The sequence below is a fragment of the Phycodurus eques genome, chromosome 10, assembly GCF_024500275.1.
Source record: "Phycodurus eques isolate BA_2022a chromosome 10, UOR_Pequ_1.1, whole genome shotgun sequence".
Lineage (NCBI taxonomy): Eukaryota > Metazoa > Chordata > Actinopteri > Syngnathiformes > Syngnathidae > Phycodurus > Phycodurus eques.
The window spans coordinates 12684443-12700450 of record NC_084534.1 but is presented as its reverse complement, the minus strand read 5'-3'; the positions used below and the strand labels follow the sequence as shown (position 1 = coordinate 12700450).

Here is a 16008-nt window from a genome sequence, read left to right as displayed (position 1 = left end):
CTTAATACTTTATTATATACCCTTTGTTGGCAATGACAGAGGTCAAACATTTTCACACACTGTTGCTGGTATTTTGGCCCATTCCTCCATGCAGATCTCCTCTAGAGCAGTGATGTTTTAGGGCTGTCGCAGGACAACACAGACTTTCAACTCCCTCCAAAGATTTTCTATGGGGTTGAGATCTGGAGACTGGCTAGGCCACTCCTGGACCTTGAAATGCTTCTTACGAAGCCACTCCTTCGTTGCCCGGGCGGTGTGTTTGGGATCATTGTCATGCTGAAAGACCCAGCCGCGTTTCATCTTCAATGCCCTTGCTGATGGAAGGAGGTTTTCACTCAAAATTTCACAATACATGGCCCCATTCATTCTTTCCTTTACACGGATCAGTCATCCTGGTCCCTTTGCAGAAAAAAACAGCCCCAAAGTATGTTTCCACCCACATGCTTCGCTTCACAGTGGGTATGATGTTCTTTGGATGCAACTCAGCATTCTTTCTCTTCCAAACACAAGTTGAGTTTTTACCAAAAAGTTATATTTTGGTCTCATCTGACCATATGACATTCTCCCAATTCTCTTCTGGATCATCCAAATGCTGTTTAGCAAACTTCAGACAGGCCTGGACATGTACTGGCTCAAGCAGGGGGATTTTTGCTCACCGTTCTTGTGATCATTTTGACCCCACGGGGTGAGATCTTGCGTGGAGCCCCAGATCGAGGGAGATTCAGTGGTCTTGTATATGTTAATTACGGGGTTATGAGCAACAAAAACTGCAGTGGATAAAATGGTAACTCTTTATTTACAATACTTTACATTAGTTTCATAGAAACAGTTTGCACCACAGTACACATGACATTCTCCTTAAGAGGAAAGGACTATCCAACCCATCAGAATAAAACAGTTGCTGTCACACAGACCATAGTTAATAGTACTAAAATCTAACTGATCTTTAAAATGAGGGCTCTCAAAGACATAACAGTGCATGTCATTTATTAAACATCCGAACTGGACTGATTATTGGCAGGGCATCACCAGAAGACACCAGTTCACCAACCCCACATCTGTTCTCTGGTCAAAGTCTGTTAATGACTGTGTTTAAAAACCCATCTCAGAATCACAACTGAGTTTCGGAGTCTTTAAATTAGTTCATCACTCTACACTGGAGTATGGCTTTTATTTAACTGACACAAACAGGTCCATGGCACATATTCTAACAGAGATCATTTGAATGGCAGCAAGTTTAAAGGGGGAAAAATGCCTGAAAAAAAGCATTTCCCGGTAAACCTGCTGAAGGTTGAAGTGAATACTGTTGTTTTATGAAGTGATGATACACAAAAGCTGATTTCATTTGCTGTTGACCATCTTACAAAAAGACCAGAAACCAGATTTTTTTTTCATAGCAGCACATGACACCCCCTCACCCGCAGCCCAAAAAATACATCCCCCTCCCTCCTCACTCGAACACATTCACATATGATGTGCATAAATCCTGGGGAGAATCTTAACACTATTTCAGTTAACTAACCATCAGATTTCCTTCTGAAGCTTTGAACATAACAGTATTCAGTCCTTTCCATAAATACATTTATCTCAAAAGATGGCTAAACTGCCAGTTAAGGTAAAATACTTATGAACAACCACCGGAAATGATATATGAAGTAATGTGTGGGAGGGAAAGAAGTGAACTATCTCCCTGGCCGTCGATACATACAAGCATCAGAGATTGGAAGACAGCTTGAGAACGAGAGAGAAGAACGCCTTCTCTGGGCTTCTATTTGTCCACAATGGACTTAAATAACAAAAAAGACAGATGAAGCAGATGCAGTCTAGATTTTTGTTCTATTGGATTACCAGCTTAATACTATAGCACCATCTGAAGCAGTTATCGCAAGGCTTTACAAGTTTTCTCCTTCAAAACTGTCACTTATATTTCTACCAACAAGAGACCACTTGGGGGGTCCAGTTTTATCTGAACATACCTGCTTGCCAAAAGGGTCAAAAGGTTTTTTTAAAGTGAGAAAAAGTGCAAACAAGTCTTTCTGACACATCCTGGCGCGCACCAGAGAGGGTGGCAGTTTGTGGAGGGACTTGACATGGCAGCTTCCAGTGTTCACAAGACACTACAGTCCCAACAGTAGCCGTTGGCTGCTATGCTATAGTCATCTACAGACACTACTCGAAAAGGTAGTGATATTCAGCTTTTGGGTGAAATTACAAAATGAACCCAAAATGCACTATAACTATACGGGTGAACTTAATTTGACCTCTAAACCTTTGAATGCACTTATCCAACTGTTTACAAGTGGCAATACTTTTTGCATCACTTGCCGTTCTCTAACCAGGAGCTGAATGGCAAAATTCAGATGATGCACTGCATTCCAAAGTAAAGAGAAGGTCAAATTAAGTTCACCTGTAAAGGCTATGGTGGATTTTACGTGCATCATGAAATTTCACTCAAAAACCAAATATCTCGAACTTTTTGTCAGTAGTGTATCATTCAGTGATTGCCTTACGCAGAGAGTCTGTAGGGAAGCATAAGTAAACATCTGTAGAACTAAGATATTCCCAAGAGGTCTATAGGGGCTTGCTATAGGTCCACAAGGGTTGTTAGAAAAAAATCTTCAAGAGGGTTCAGAAGTGGCATTTGGAGGTCATTCTAGTAGGTGTTTACGCGGACCTATGCGAGGGCGGTGGGAGCGGCGGGCGTCCGCGCCAGTGGCGACGGGTACGGAGTTTTCTCGGCAGCTCTGGCACACGTATGTTTCGGGCACGTGGCTCTTGCGGATCTTGGCGCACGACAGGTGGATCCAGGTGTGGCACTTGTTGCACTCGATCATGGCGCGGCCGGCGAACGGCTTCATGCAGAAACACGTCACCAAGTCCCATGAGTCATCGTCTGAGAGCACAGGGGAGAGAACGTGGTTACATAGCATAGTAGGCTATACTTTTGGATTCACATTCAGATTACATTTCCTGCTCTTTAAAACTGAAAAATATTTCTAAACTTAGTTCCTTGTTATCTCATTTAGAACCAGCAAAGTTTATTCATGCTTCGGTCTTGTCACGTAAAAGTACATTTTAGTCATACATTTCACTTTCTCTAACTTTTGACAGTGAGGACTCAAAAGTCCAGTAGGACTTTCTTCTTTCATCAACTAAGGATACGACGATACTTGGTAAACCTTTCAATTAGGGACCAAGGTTTTTAGGTTGTGCTATTTACTTTGCATTGATGCTGTATGTCAGAATCAGAATCATCTTTGTTTGCCAAGTATGTCCAAAAAACACAAGGAATTTGTCTCCGGTAATTGGAGCCGCTCTTGTACGAAGAAAAACTGAAATATCACACAGCCATAAGTATTCAGACCCTTTGCTGTGACACTCATATTTAACTCGGGTGCTGTCCGTTTCTTCTGACCATCCTTGAGATGGTTCTACACCTTCAGTGGAGTCCAGCTGTTTGATTATGCTGATTGGACTTGATTAGGAAAGCCACACACCTGTCTATACAAGACCTTACAGCTCACAGTGCATGCCAGAGCAAATGAGAATCATGAGGTCAAAGGAACTGCCTGAAGGCACAGATCTGGCCAAGGTTACAAAAAAAAGTCTGCACTTAAGGTTCCTAAGAGCACAGTTGCCTCCATAATCCTTAAATGGAAGACGTTTGGGATGACCAGAACCCTTCCTAGAGCTGGCCGTCTGGCCAAACTGAGCAATTGGGGGAGAAGAACCCAAAGATCACTGTGGTTGATCTCCAGAGATGCAGTTGGGAGATGGGAGAAGGTACTAGAAAGTCAACCATCACTGCAGCCCAGCTGAGACAATTGAACCAAACTGAAGCAATTTAATGACACCTGGGGAAACCCGTGAACATATATACAGTGGGGCAAAGAAGTATTTAGTCAGCCACCAATTGTGCAATTTCTCCCACTTAAAAAGATGAGAGACGCCTGTAATTTTCATCATAGGTATACCTATGATAGACAAAATGAGAAGAAAGAAAATCCAGAAAATCACATCTGATTTTTAAATAATTTACTAGCAAATTATGGTGGAAAATAAATATTTGGTCAATAACAAAAGTTCATCTCAGTACTTTGTTATATACTCTTTGTTGGCAATGACAGAGGTCAAACGTTTTCTGTAAGTCTTCACAAGGTTTTCACACACTGTTGCTGGTATTGTGGCCCATTCCTCCATGCAGATGATCTCGAGAGCAATGATGTTTTGGGGCTGTCGCTGGGCAACAGACTTTCAACTCCCTCCAAAGATTTTCTATGGGGTTGAGATCTGGAGACTAGCTAGGCCACTCCAGGACCTTGAAATGCTTCTTTCTTCTCTGTTGCCCCGGGCGGTGTGTTTGGGATCATTGTCATGCTGAAAGACACAGCCACGTTTCATCTTCAATGCCCTTGCTGATGGAAGGAGGTTTTCAATCAAAATCTCACAATACATGGCCCCATTCATTCTTTCCTTTACACGGATCAGTCGTCCTGGTCCCTTTGCAGAAAAACAGCCCCACAGCATGAAGTTTCCACCCCCATGCTTCACAGTAGGTATGGTGTTCTTTGGATGCAACTCAGCATTCTTTCTCTTCCCAACATGACAAGTTGAGTTTTTACCAAAAATTTCTATTTTGGTTTCATCTGACCATATGACATTCTCTCAATCCTCTTCTGCAGTCCACCAATCAAACCACACATGACCACGCACGTAGCCTTTGCGAGCCAATCTAAATGACTAATTTGGGGGGGGGAACAGCCGCGGGAGTGGGTTTACTTTCCAGACTATAAAAAAACAACAGCTTTGTCATGCAGCTCTTAAATTGTGACTGCCCACTTGGATATTTCAGCCCACTTCTAACTTGAGAAAACACCTTACACTAAGTTGCAGATGTTTCTATTGTTTTGGCAGTGGATATGGCAACATTAGCCCTATCCAATGGTGTCGCGCACACACAATCACTAAGTCTGGTCACCAAACAGCTTCTTCATGAAGTCATTTAAGTGAATAAAGCAAATATTGTTTCTGTAGGGCCCAATGCATATTTGAATATTTGGATGACTACTTTTTACTTTTACTTGAGTCATATTATTCTAAAGTAACAGTACTCTTACTTGAGTACAATATTTGGCTACTTTACCCACCTCTGGTGGTGTCTCAGTTGGCAGAAAGCCTATGGATGTCAATAGCTGACCACGAGTTAACGGGTTATTCACGCTTTTTTCTGTTAATAAATGGTACGGTCGTGTTGCAATATAGGCTGTACATACAGATTGTCAACGAAGGTTTCTTAGAGATTTTACAGCATCCCAAAGACACATGAAGCTTATTGAAAGCTTATGTGAAGCCAATACGTAACAAGTGGAACCATACTGACCGACCATGTTTGCTTTTGGCACTTAATATAGTAAAACACTTAACTTTATAATAATTTGCAATATAATATTATGATATTAGATATCACATTGTTCAGATTTAATTATATTTGGCCCAAACAAAAGATAAATCTCACATCAGCTAATAACTTGCATCTCACTCTTAAATATTTGACGCCTCTGTTAAGTTTGGTGATATTTTAGGCCTACTATCGTATACAAATTACAAATGGATATGAGCCTTATAATATGCAAATAGACGTCATGTTATGTTGATCTTTCGCCATCTGAACATTTTCCTATTAACAATTGAATGATTAACATTTCTATGCATCAAGAGACTTTGTAGACTTCCATTAAATCTTTTGTGTAGGCCGAAATTAAAAGTTGTCGATCAAAAACATCCCCTCTGGTCAGGCCAGTGGACACATTTGGGACACATTTGCCCGTAACTTCATATTTAAGGTAAATTCTGGTTGCCGCTATTGTACAGAAGCTTTGATGCATAGCTTTGCTTGCTTCAAAGCTTTGCTTGGCATCAGCTGGCCCAAACTTGCAGACTGCAATAAAAAGCCACAAAAACAAGGTTTCTTAGCCATTATAATATGGAGGTGAATGGGACTTCTACCAACCAATGTTAATGCGCATGTGCCAGAATTAAATCACAATGACATTGTTGCAAACGCTCCCATAAATAATATGCATCTCTGGTGAGTATGATGTATTTTATTTTGAGTTTTTATGCTTTATGCGAATGTTATTTGAACTTAGAACTGATATATTGTAGTTTCGAGGTTTGTCATTTTTGCGGAGGTCATGTTGGAAGATTAAGGTTTAATTATATAATTCTTGAAGGCCCAGGTCCGAAATCCACTGGTAATATCCAATCACTGTTGTGCAAGCACCCACTCATAGTTTTCACTGTATCTGGCTTCAAGGTGCAGCTCAAATGTAAAACATGTCCACGAGCGAAGGAGTTGAGAGACAAAAATTTGAAGCATTTAATTCAAAACACCTGGTGTGGATTAATTTCAATTTCACCACTGAAAAGTCTGCTGAACAAATTTATTTACGAACATGTATTCAACTTTGGAGGTTGCACTGTACATGCTTACCTGAGTCCACCATGATATCCTCATCCTCTCCCGACCCATCTTCGTCTCGGAACACTACCTGCTTGCCCTGTCGGAACACCGTTCTGCTTCCAGAAAGGCCCTCCACTTTCTGTACCTTGACCACTCCTTCTTGCAGGTCTCGTCCATCCCACTCCCATCGCTCTTCCTGGAGCTCCTCTTTGCACTGGGACGGGCTGGTGACGCGCTGAGGATGGAGCGGAATGCTGATGTCGTCTTCCAGTTCCTCTTTTATAGGCAAGTCGTCAAAGGAGAATGAAGGCTGCAGCGCTGGGTCGGACGAGCTAGATTGCCCATGTTTCTCACCGGCCTGAAGCTCCCTCTCCTTTCTCTTCTTTTTCTTCTTCAGCTTCTCAGCCTTCCTGCAATCCTCTGGATGCAGGCTGGTGAATGTGTGCTGTGCAAATCCAGAGGACATGTATAATTTGGTTTAGACGAGGGGTAGGGGAACTAACAGCCTGTGAGCATTTATGGTCTACTATTAAATTCTTAAAAGAAGAAAAAATGCCCAAAAATATAAATACTCATAATATATAATGAGAAACAGATTTGAACAGTACATCATATTGTTGCATATATTTAGTACGGCCTTCAGAGATTTTTTTTTTTTTTTTTTAATTGAAGCCAAGCCAGTGCATTTTATTTTGCAGCCTTATTACAAAGTAGAATAAATAAAATGTTTACCTAAAACCTCCACACACACAACACCCCATAGTGACAACATGATTTTTTAAATTATTATTTGTGCAGTTGTATTAAAAATAAAGAACTCATACTTAGATAGGCAGGGGTGCACATAAGTGATGTGCAGGTACGCATGCGCACTTAAAAGTCCACCAGATTCAAGTGTGTCACTGCACATTTATATCTGCCTTTATTTTGAAAATGTACAAAACATCTGCCTTCATTTTGAAAATGTAAAAGAACACAAGTCTCTCTGCTATCTCCACAACCTTTACGCAGAGACTGAGGAGCACTTATAGACGTTTCCTTGGGTTAGTTACTTTATACCTCTCCAGCCCTCATTGTTTGCTACAGCAGTGTAAATGTAAGTCACTAAGATGTTTGTTCAACAGTCATATTGTTGACTGTGAAGGTTACCTCTGGGGGATGACCGCCATTGGGTGAGAAGCAGGCTCAGGTGTTCAGTATTTGTATTGTTTATCGTCATTAGCTTCAGTGCTAAGCAATACTATTTTTGTAATAATTGTAATAACTTATGTTGTCCTCTTTTGTATGTCTGAACTTTTAGTTTGACGCTGTGATGTGTTAATAACCATCTGGAAAAGAAACTGGAGTCTTCAATCAATCCGCAGCGTTCCGAGCAGTTAGCATTTTCTTTTTGGAGGGAGGGGAGGTAGACAGAATAGTGTGGTGTCAGTCGCGAATGACGTGTTCAAATAAATCTTTTGAGTGAACGTACTGAATGAAGTAATGAATTGCTTTGTTTCTTTCTCAGTTCAGTTGAAATCAGCCGCGAGCACCACAATAAAACTCCTGCACAAACGGCGCCAGTCCCTGAGCTTCGCAGGCATCTCGGTCACGCTGCGCAATGGCTACGACTGTCTGTCAAAATATGTCTTTACGTGAAACCGGACTCTGGTGCACAAAAAGACTGGGAACCGCTGCTCTAGAGAACCGCACCAAATTAGCTGATTGTGTGGTGAGATACTTTAAGTCTTTAAGTTCATTCAGTGAGGTCAGTGGGTTGGGGGGGGGGGGGAAATTGCACCAAGCAAGCAACAACTTCTCGTACTCCTTTGAGAACCAGACCAAAATTGTTATGTGGACCAATTTACAATGCTGCGTTATTATGAATCCCACTAAGTTCTAGGCAGCCCCTGCGACTTTTCAGCAGCCAATCATTTTGCAGCTGGACGTGTCCTGCCTTGAGCTCCAGTGTGATTCATAATAACTCGTCTCTGAGCTCCCCAGTATTGCACTAATATTAGTCATTCTACACAGAGGATGAAGAGTATATGACTGTGAGTACTGTTATATCGTCTGCCTACGTGTTGCTTAATCATTTGTATTTAATCTGTCGCTTAAAGGGTTAAAGCATGGCAACATAGATGCTAAATAACATTTGCATTAAGATAGTGGTGCTCTTAAGCTCTTTTTAGGCAGTTCTTTCCCGTTTTAAAATAGATAAGGTGTAATTATCTTTGTTTTATTATTAGTTTGGCAGCAAATTTCAACTGGGAGTGGCATTAATCAGCTTCAAGCTTCTTTTTTTATATAAACTGTTCAGTGTTTGCCAAACTGCTGCTTATTTATAAAGTATGTTCACTGCCACCATACAGCGCTTGACTCACAAATGAACTTAAATGACATCCAATTCCTAATTCATAGGGTGCAATATGACATCTGTCCACCCTTTGCAGCTATAACAGCTTCAACTCTTCTGGGAAGGCTATCCACAAGATTTAGTAGTGCGTTAATTGGAACTTTTTACCATTTTTCCAGAAGCTCATTTGTAAGGTCACACACTATATTGGACGAGAACACCTGGCTCCCCGTCTCCGCTCTAATTCATCCCAAAGGTGACTGTGCACCAAAGCACAAAGCAAGGCCCATAAAGAAATGGATGAGAGAGTTTGGTGCGGATTAACTTGACTGGCCTGCAGAGAGTCCTGACACCAACCTGACAGAGCACCTTTGGGATTAATTAGAACTTTGTGACCTTAAAGATTCCCTACACACCTTGTGGAAAGCCTTTTCAGAAGAGTTAAAGCAGTTATATCTGTAAAAGGTGGACCGACGTCATATCAAACCCTATTGATTAAGGGATGTCACTTTAGATCATATGTGACTCAAGGCTGGTGAGCGACTACTTTTAGCAATATCGTGTAAGTATTCCCAGCCTTTGCTCAATACATTGTCAATGCACCTTTGGCAGTAATTACCGCCTCAAGCGTTTTTGAATATGATGCCACAAGTTTGGCAGACCTATCTTTGGGCAGTTTTGCAAACTCCTCTTTGCAGTACCTCTCAAACCTCAAATCAGGTTGGATGGCTAGTGTCCGTGCACAGCCATTTCCGGATGCAAGTCTGAGCTCTCTCACTTACATACGTACATGTGATTTTTGACGTTTTTATTTTCAGGAAATTTGCAAAAATCTCCCAAAAACTTTTTCAAGTTGTCATGTTGGGGTGTTGTTTCAAGACTGTTGGGGGCGGGGGGGAAGTAGTGTTTCACCACTATTGGGGCATAAGGACTAAGCCCTGCTGCCAACAGTGAATATCAACAAGTAATTGACGCGACATTTAGAATTGCCTATAGATACCACAAGATGGCGACAAAGCACTACATGAAGCTCTTCGACTTACTTCAACATAGTTCCTTGATGCCACAATATGGCGGAAGCGCAGTACGCTTGTATTAGACAAGGCTTTGGCTTAAGCACAATGCAAATAAGGGTTTTTCAGCCAATAGGTGAATCTGCGGGTAGCGAATCACGAATATGTGCGGGAACACTTGAATCCATTTTTGACCAAGGCTGGAACGAAACTAAATGTAGTAAAAGGTGGAGCGCTGTGAATCGTTTCCAGGTGCACCAAATATGTGCCGTGTGACTGGATGGTGAGGATGACCCTAATGAGGACAAGCACTATAGAAATGGATGGATGGATGAAACGGACCCTGACAACAAAAAGGTTCCAGTTCCACACCCCTAGCTTAGACTATGAACTCAACTCACATCTTTTTTAATGTGGCTCGGCAGTGTGGCCCCCAGCTGTGGATGTTTACTGCTCCTTTCCAGGGGGACGATGAAAGGGTATTGAGGACAAGACGGCGACGGCCCCGGGGTCCAGCCATCACTGTCTACTGTGCTTCCAGTGCTGTTGGGAGGGCTGGAAGTACTGCGCAGTGAAGAGTTCTGGAAAGGATAAAACATTCAGATGACTCTATCAGTCTAACAGCAATCTGTGGCACTCAATTCTACTCAACTGGGTTTTGGGCTGTCGGTTTTCCACACAGACAGAAACTTGCCAGTAAACAACATGAGGGTCGTGAACTTAATTTCTCATCATGCGATTGTTGGTAATAATAATAAGACACATTCGAGAAGAGACTAAGGGCAAGAACATACTGGACCCCTTTCACAAAGTGGAGACTGTGGAGTACAGTACTGCAGCTGCCAGTCAGTCACAGGGTAAGCTAACAATAGGATGTTTATTTTTGTTTTACCTAGCCATGTCTCTTCAAATGTTACAATGAGGAATCACCTTACAATGAGGAATCATCTTATGAGAAACTTGTGGTTTATGTCCCCTATGTGGTATTAGCACGGCACATTTTGGACCCTGACCAGGTGGCAGAAAAATAAATGCTGATAGCGAGGAGGACTACAGCAAGTCAAGTAGGTAAAGGAGCTCCTCTGTCTACGACAGTCTTAAAAACATAAAACATAAAATAGAGTGTAAAGAAATAAACTGGTTTATAAACTGTAATTACTGTCCACAATGTGTATTTGTGCCGCGGCCAAGTTGAGGCCTAGTGCCTACTAGGGGTTGCACCGTCGACTAGTCAACACGTTGACTTTACCACAGCGCATTAACGGTTATAGCTTGTGGTCGATTAAATCGCCAGTCACGTCTTTCGGCTATAACACCGACACCTCGCTGAAATCAACAGGTGGTGGGTTTGTGCAGAAAACTATCAGTGGTGCCTCAAGCGTGTGGAAATATTTAAAGAGACCCGTAACACAGTCACTTGCAAAATATGAGTCAATCTTCAAATATGAGAAAAGCACAAGTGCTATGCATGGCCATCTAAAAAGACACCCGCTAACCCTAGGTGACGAGCAACCTTAACTCTTCACGTCAGTCTTCAGCGAATACACCATAACCCCTCCTGTAACAGTGAAATGATGATATACTGCAGCGTCTTCTTAGAAAATTAAATGAAGATAAGCGGTGGTCAACCAATAACCTTTTTCTTGTAAACATGAACAGTTGATGTCACCAAAGAAAACATCCATCTCGTGTTTCTCTCAACAGTCAGCCTTCCTCCAGCAGACACATGCTAGCAATCTTTTTTCTCCTTTCACTAGCTCCACCCCCTGACTCACTCATCCAATCACAAATCACAGACTATCAGACAGACAGTCAGATCTTATAAAACTCTTGCAATGTAACACAACTGCAGGTTTGCTGAAATACATATTATACACATAATACATAATTGTGAAGCAGTCCCCCCTCCTCTCATTTATTTTCTCCCCTTAACTAATGAAAAATACAAATAACAGTCAAAACAAGTTTTGATTTTTGTTATTTCCCCCCATTCAGGGATTTCCTATATTTCTCCTAACATCAACCAAGCATTGAAACAAGTTTTTTTCCCAGCATTAAATTCAGACATTCGGACAAAGCGACCTCTGAAAATATTTCCGGGTTGAAGCACATACCTCATACAAATCAATGTTTTCATATGACTGACTATGTGATTGCCTTCCACTGGGCACCCTTCTTGTTATACGGAAAACAATGTGAAAATTATTCTACCCGTATCTATTTCTTAGCGGGAATTAAACGTTCCAGTCATTTTTTTTATATAGTCACTCAGGCAGTCAGAACAGCAACTAAATTACTAACTTGGCAACACATAACGTGCTCTTAAAAAAACTACCTCCTCTGTCTTTGTAACAAAGTTCTTGTGCACTTCAGCGGGGACATGCTTTGAACTACCAAAGCCGCAAAAAGAAAAAGAAAATAAAAAATCCATTAAAAAAAAGAAAAAATGCTTGACAAATAAACTCAAATTAATCTATAAAGTTAATTTCCCAGCCCTAAACTGTATACTGTTTTAATGTGACTTAAACTATTAAAGACAATAGTTTAAGCCTTACTTACCTCTTGGGGGTATGGGATATAACCAGCATAAGCCAAAACAAACGTACAAAACTGGTTAAAATCTTCCACTGTCCTTTTTCTCTTCCTGTAGGGCGGACTGAAGCCCTGGAACACAGAAGCAGGAGTGAGTTCCAGTGGTGGGAAGTAATTCAGTTAGAGGCAGTGCGGTGGTCTAGTTGTTAGCAAGTTTGCATGCTCCCCTGTGCTTGTGTTGGTTTTCTGTGGGTACTCCGGCCTCCTCCCGCATTTAAAAAAACATGCAGGTTAGGCGTGGTGGGAATTAATGAAGTACAAATCACTGTGACTGCACTCATGTATATTTTTCAGGTATCTGTAACTTTACATGAGTATTTATTTGTCTGATGACTTTTGATTTTTACCTCCCATTTGAAAACATCCATCTGTATTTTTTAAATCCTGGCTTTCGCATAATAGGTGTGTTACTTTTTAACCTCAGTGGACGACAATACAATAAATAAAAGACAAATAGAAACAGGTTGAGATCTTGATATGGCAGTAAAAACAGAGACAGTAGCCACATGGAGGAATGTGAACCAGGGAACAGTAACAATGACGGCAACAGATACAGAGAGGCAATAGATTCACCAGCAAAGGCCTGATTTAAGAGAACGGTTTGATGCTGTCGACTACAATGATTTGACTAATGTGCAGTGACTTTTGCCAGCCTAAAAAACACAAGCTTAAAAATTTCTCAGTGTAATCAGAGAAATCATACAACTAAGGTGTAGTTTTTCAGTTATCATGGGCTATTTTAGCTTTTTTCATTTTTAACTACATTACCAAAGCTATGGGAACATGTTTTGCTAACATAAAGGCTGATCAAACACCAGCTTGTATGAGCACTACATACAAGTTAAATTAGGGAAATAATTTTGTGTGCAGATCATCTTTTCCCCCCCTACTGTGCCAAGTGATCCAAACGGGTATGGCACAATGGTTAAGAGCAAAAATTGTGTTTTGTACTTTTTTTTTTTTTACTTTACTAGAAGAGTTGAACCGGTACTTCTACCAGTCTTCGCCAGTAAATATACTTGTAAGTAACATTGCGAGTACTTTTGCCACCACTGGTTAGCTCCGAACCACGACTACTGCGGTTAAACTATACCACGATGGACTGACATCGTCTCAAACTGCTTCTTGGTCTTGGTGTGCGTTTGTGTGTGACAGTTGCAAGAATGAACAACAGTCATTCGTAAAGAGAGATAACAACATGACGCTTTGGCTGTAAATAAATGTACTATCCAGGCCAATTTGGTGTACTTATTTGACTAAAGTCTCTTGAGAGCAGTCCTACCAACACCACACTAACAAACCTAACTGTCAGATACGACAAATGCGGGCTAGCGAAGGACACAATAAGCAGTAAAGACGCCTGCGAGAGTAGCCACAGCTAGCAAGTAACGGTGAAAAGTCAACCAAAACAAAGCAACGTCAGGGGATTACTTTAACATAAGTATCATGTAGGCTCTCGAAACCAGTAGCGATCATTTGTTTTCCTACTGCCTTTTTTAACGTGAGCTAGCACACGTTAGCATGTTAGCGATGATGGTGGTGATGGAATGTTTTCCAATCGATTGATCGTTAACAATCTCTCCAGAGTGTTTTCTGGAGCAAACCGAGGGGTTGTCTGCCGCACGTACACAAAGACACACTTAAAAATGTTCAAGTGGACGGACGCTGAGTGCGAATGCGAAATCACCGTGAGGAAGTTTTATCTCATTCGTGTTTCAACATTAAGTCTGAGCATAACAGGCTAACAGTGCGGTGACAAGCGGCCAGCAAGTTGACATTCGCTCACGTCGTTAGCAATGAAGCAAAAACAATTCAGCAGCCCAATGCTGACTTATTGCGATAAACTTGTCACTTACTTCCGACTGAAAAGCAGGAGACGTTGAAGGCTTTATGTCGCCCATCCTCTCGGAGCGTTGTTAAAACGATCTTGACAGGAGACGTATATGTCGTACGGGCTCGGTGCCACCGTATGAACGCCAAAGCTAACGTAACGTTACCTGGGGAAAAACCGGAAGCGTAAGTGAATGCTCGACTCCCACTGGGGCCAGTTAACGTTTGAAACAGTGCCCACAGTAAACACAAGGCTGCAAGGACGTGTCCCGTAATGTCTTCTCCTTATCACTACGATGTAGAGGAAGGGGAAACCCGTTGAGTTCGCCTGGCGGCTGTCACCAGTAGTAGTCTGCTCGCTGCACACTCTTCTTCTACTTCAGAATCCGCGGTGGCTGCTAAACGGTGTGACTCGCGGGCGCCCTCTTTAGTATTAGGCACGCTTACAGTTAGAGCATTTACAGTCATGTCCATAAATACTGTATTGGGACGTCGGCACAATTTTTCTCCTTTTGGCTCTAAACACCATACCATTGGATTTGAAATTTAACTGCAGACGTTCAGCTTTAATTTGAGGGTATTTACATCCAAATCAGGAGAACTTTGTAAATAGCATCCCGCTTATGTCAAAATTTGATGGATGGCTTGACCTCTGACCTTAAGGAGTTCACGAACAGCTCATGACCTCTATGTCAAACATTTGATCAATAGGTTGACCTATGACATCATGGTGGTCATGTTATGGTCACGCCCCCGCACCTGATGATGGATCGACTACTATCCTATCCATGTGACGTCAGCAGAGGTGGGTAGAGTAGCCAAATATTGTACTCAAGTGAGAGTACCGTTACTTAAGAATAATATGACTCAAGTAAAAGTAAAAAGCAGTCATCTAAATATTTACTTGAGTAAGAGTAAAAAAGTTCTCAATGAATAAACGTCTCAATTAAAGAGTAATTTGTGAGTAACTTCTGATTTATTTATTTTTTAAATCAGAGCATGAACATAAAAAACATGGGAGTCGTCACATACATGCCACCATTTAAATTTTTAACTAGCAAAAAAACAACAACACATGCATTGGGCCCGACAGAAACATTATTTGCTTTATTCACTTAAATGACTTCATGAAGAAGCTGACTTAGTGATTTGTGTGCGTGTGTGTTTCTGCGTGTCCTAATTTTGCCACATCCACTGCCAAAACAACAGCAAAAACATCTGCAACTTACCACAAGGTGTTTTCTCAAGTTAGAAGTGGGTTGAAATATCCAAGTTTGGGCAGTCACAATTTAAGAGTTGCATGACAAAGCTGCTGTTTTTTGGTCTGTAAACACACTCACATGGCTGTGTTGTTTTCTTTCCCCAAAAATGAGTCATTTTGATTGGCTCGCGAAGGCTACGTGCGCGGGATCACTTAGGTCAAATGACCTAAGTGATCCCGTTTGATTGGCGCAACGGGCGCCCTATGCAGAAGTCGAAGATAAGAGTCTAAAAACACACGCAAGAATGGAATAATAAAAGTAGCGAACGGCATGTCGATTATTGTAACGGAGTAAAAGTATCGATCTTTCTTCACATAAATACTCAAGTAAAAGTAAAAGGTACAGTGCATTTAAAGTACTCTGACAAGTACAGTTTATCGAAAATACTACCCCCCCCCCAAAAGAATCACCACTGATCTGATGTCATATCTCTCTAAAATGGCTGTTTCTGATTAACTGTAGTGGCAGATGTAAACACTAGAAAGAAAGAAATCACATTATATGTAAACTCTT

The 16008-nt window shown here is 41.4% G+C and overlaps 1 protein-coding gene across 2 annotated transcripts; it reads right to left on the bottom strand.

The window, feature by feature from the left end:
• Window positions 1–777: 777 nt before the first annotated feature.
• phf13 (PHD finger protein 13) lies at window positions 778–14590 on the bottom strand. 2 transcript variants are annotated; one of them, XM_061688490.1, is made up of 6 exons: window positions 14260–14590; window positions 12371–12475; window positions 10213–10392; window positions 6818–6908; window positions 6494–6739; window positions 778–2893 (listed from the first exon to the last, which is right to left on the bottom strand). In XM_061688490.1, exons 1-6 carry the CDS (start codon window positions 14302–14304, stop codon window positions 2649–2651), a joined length of 912 nt encoding a protein of 303 aa, XP_061544474.1. In that variant the 5' UTR covers window positions 14305–14590; the 3' UTR covers window positions 778–2648. The 2 variants fall into 2 exon arrangements, with proteins under 2 accessions (XP_061544474.1, XP_061544473.1); XM_061688489.1 differs by having other exon boundaries at window positions 6494–6908.
• Between the last annotated feature and the right edge of the window lie 1418 nt (window positions 14591–16008).

What these genes read in the sequence shown, in the direction of transcription:
- phf13 (XM_061688489.1), bottom strand. Translation starts at nt 14,304, where the DNA reads ATGGGCGACATAAAGCCTTCAACGTCTCCTGCTTTTCAGTCGGAA. An exon ending in CTCCTGCTTTTCAGTCGGAA is followed by an intron (nt 12,476 to 14,259) that starts GTAAGTGACAAG and finishes TCTGTGTTCCAG; the next exon opens with GGCTTCAGTCCGCCCTACAG. An exon ending in ATATCCCATACCCCCAAGAG is followed by an intron (nt 10,393 to 12,370) that starts GTAAGTAAGGCT and finishes TATCCTTTCCAG; the next exon opens with AACTCTTCACTGCGCAGTAC.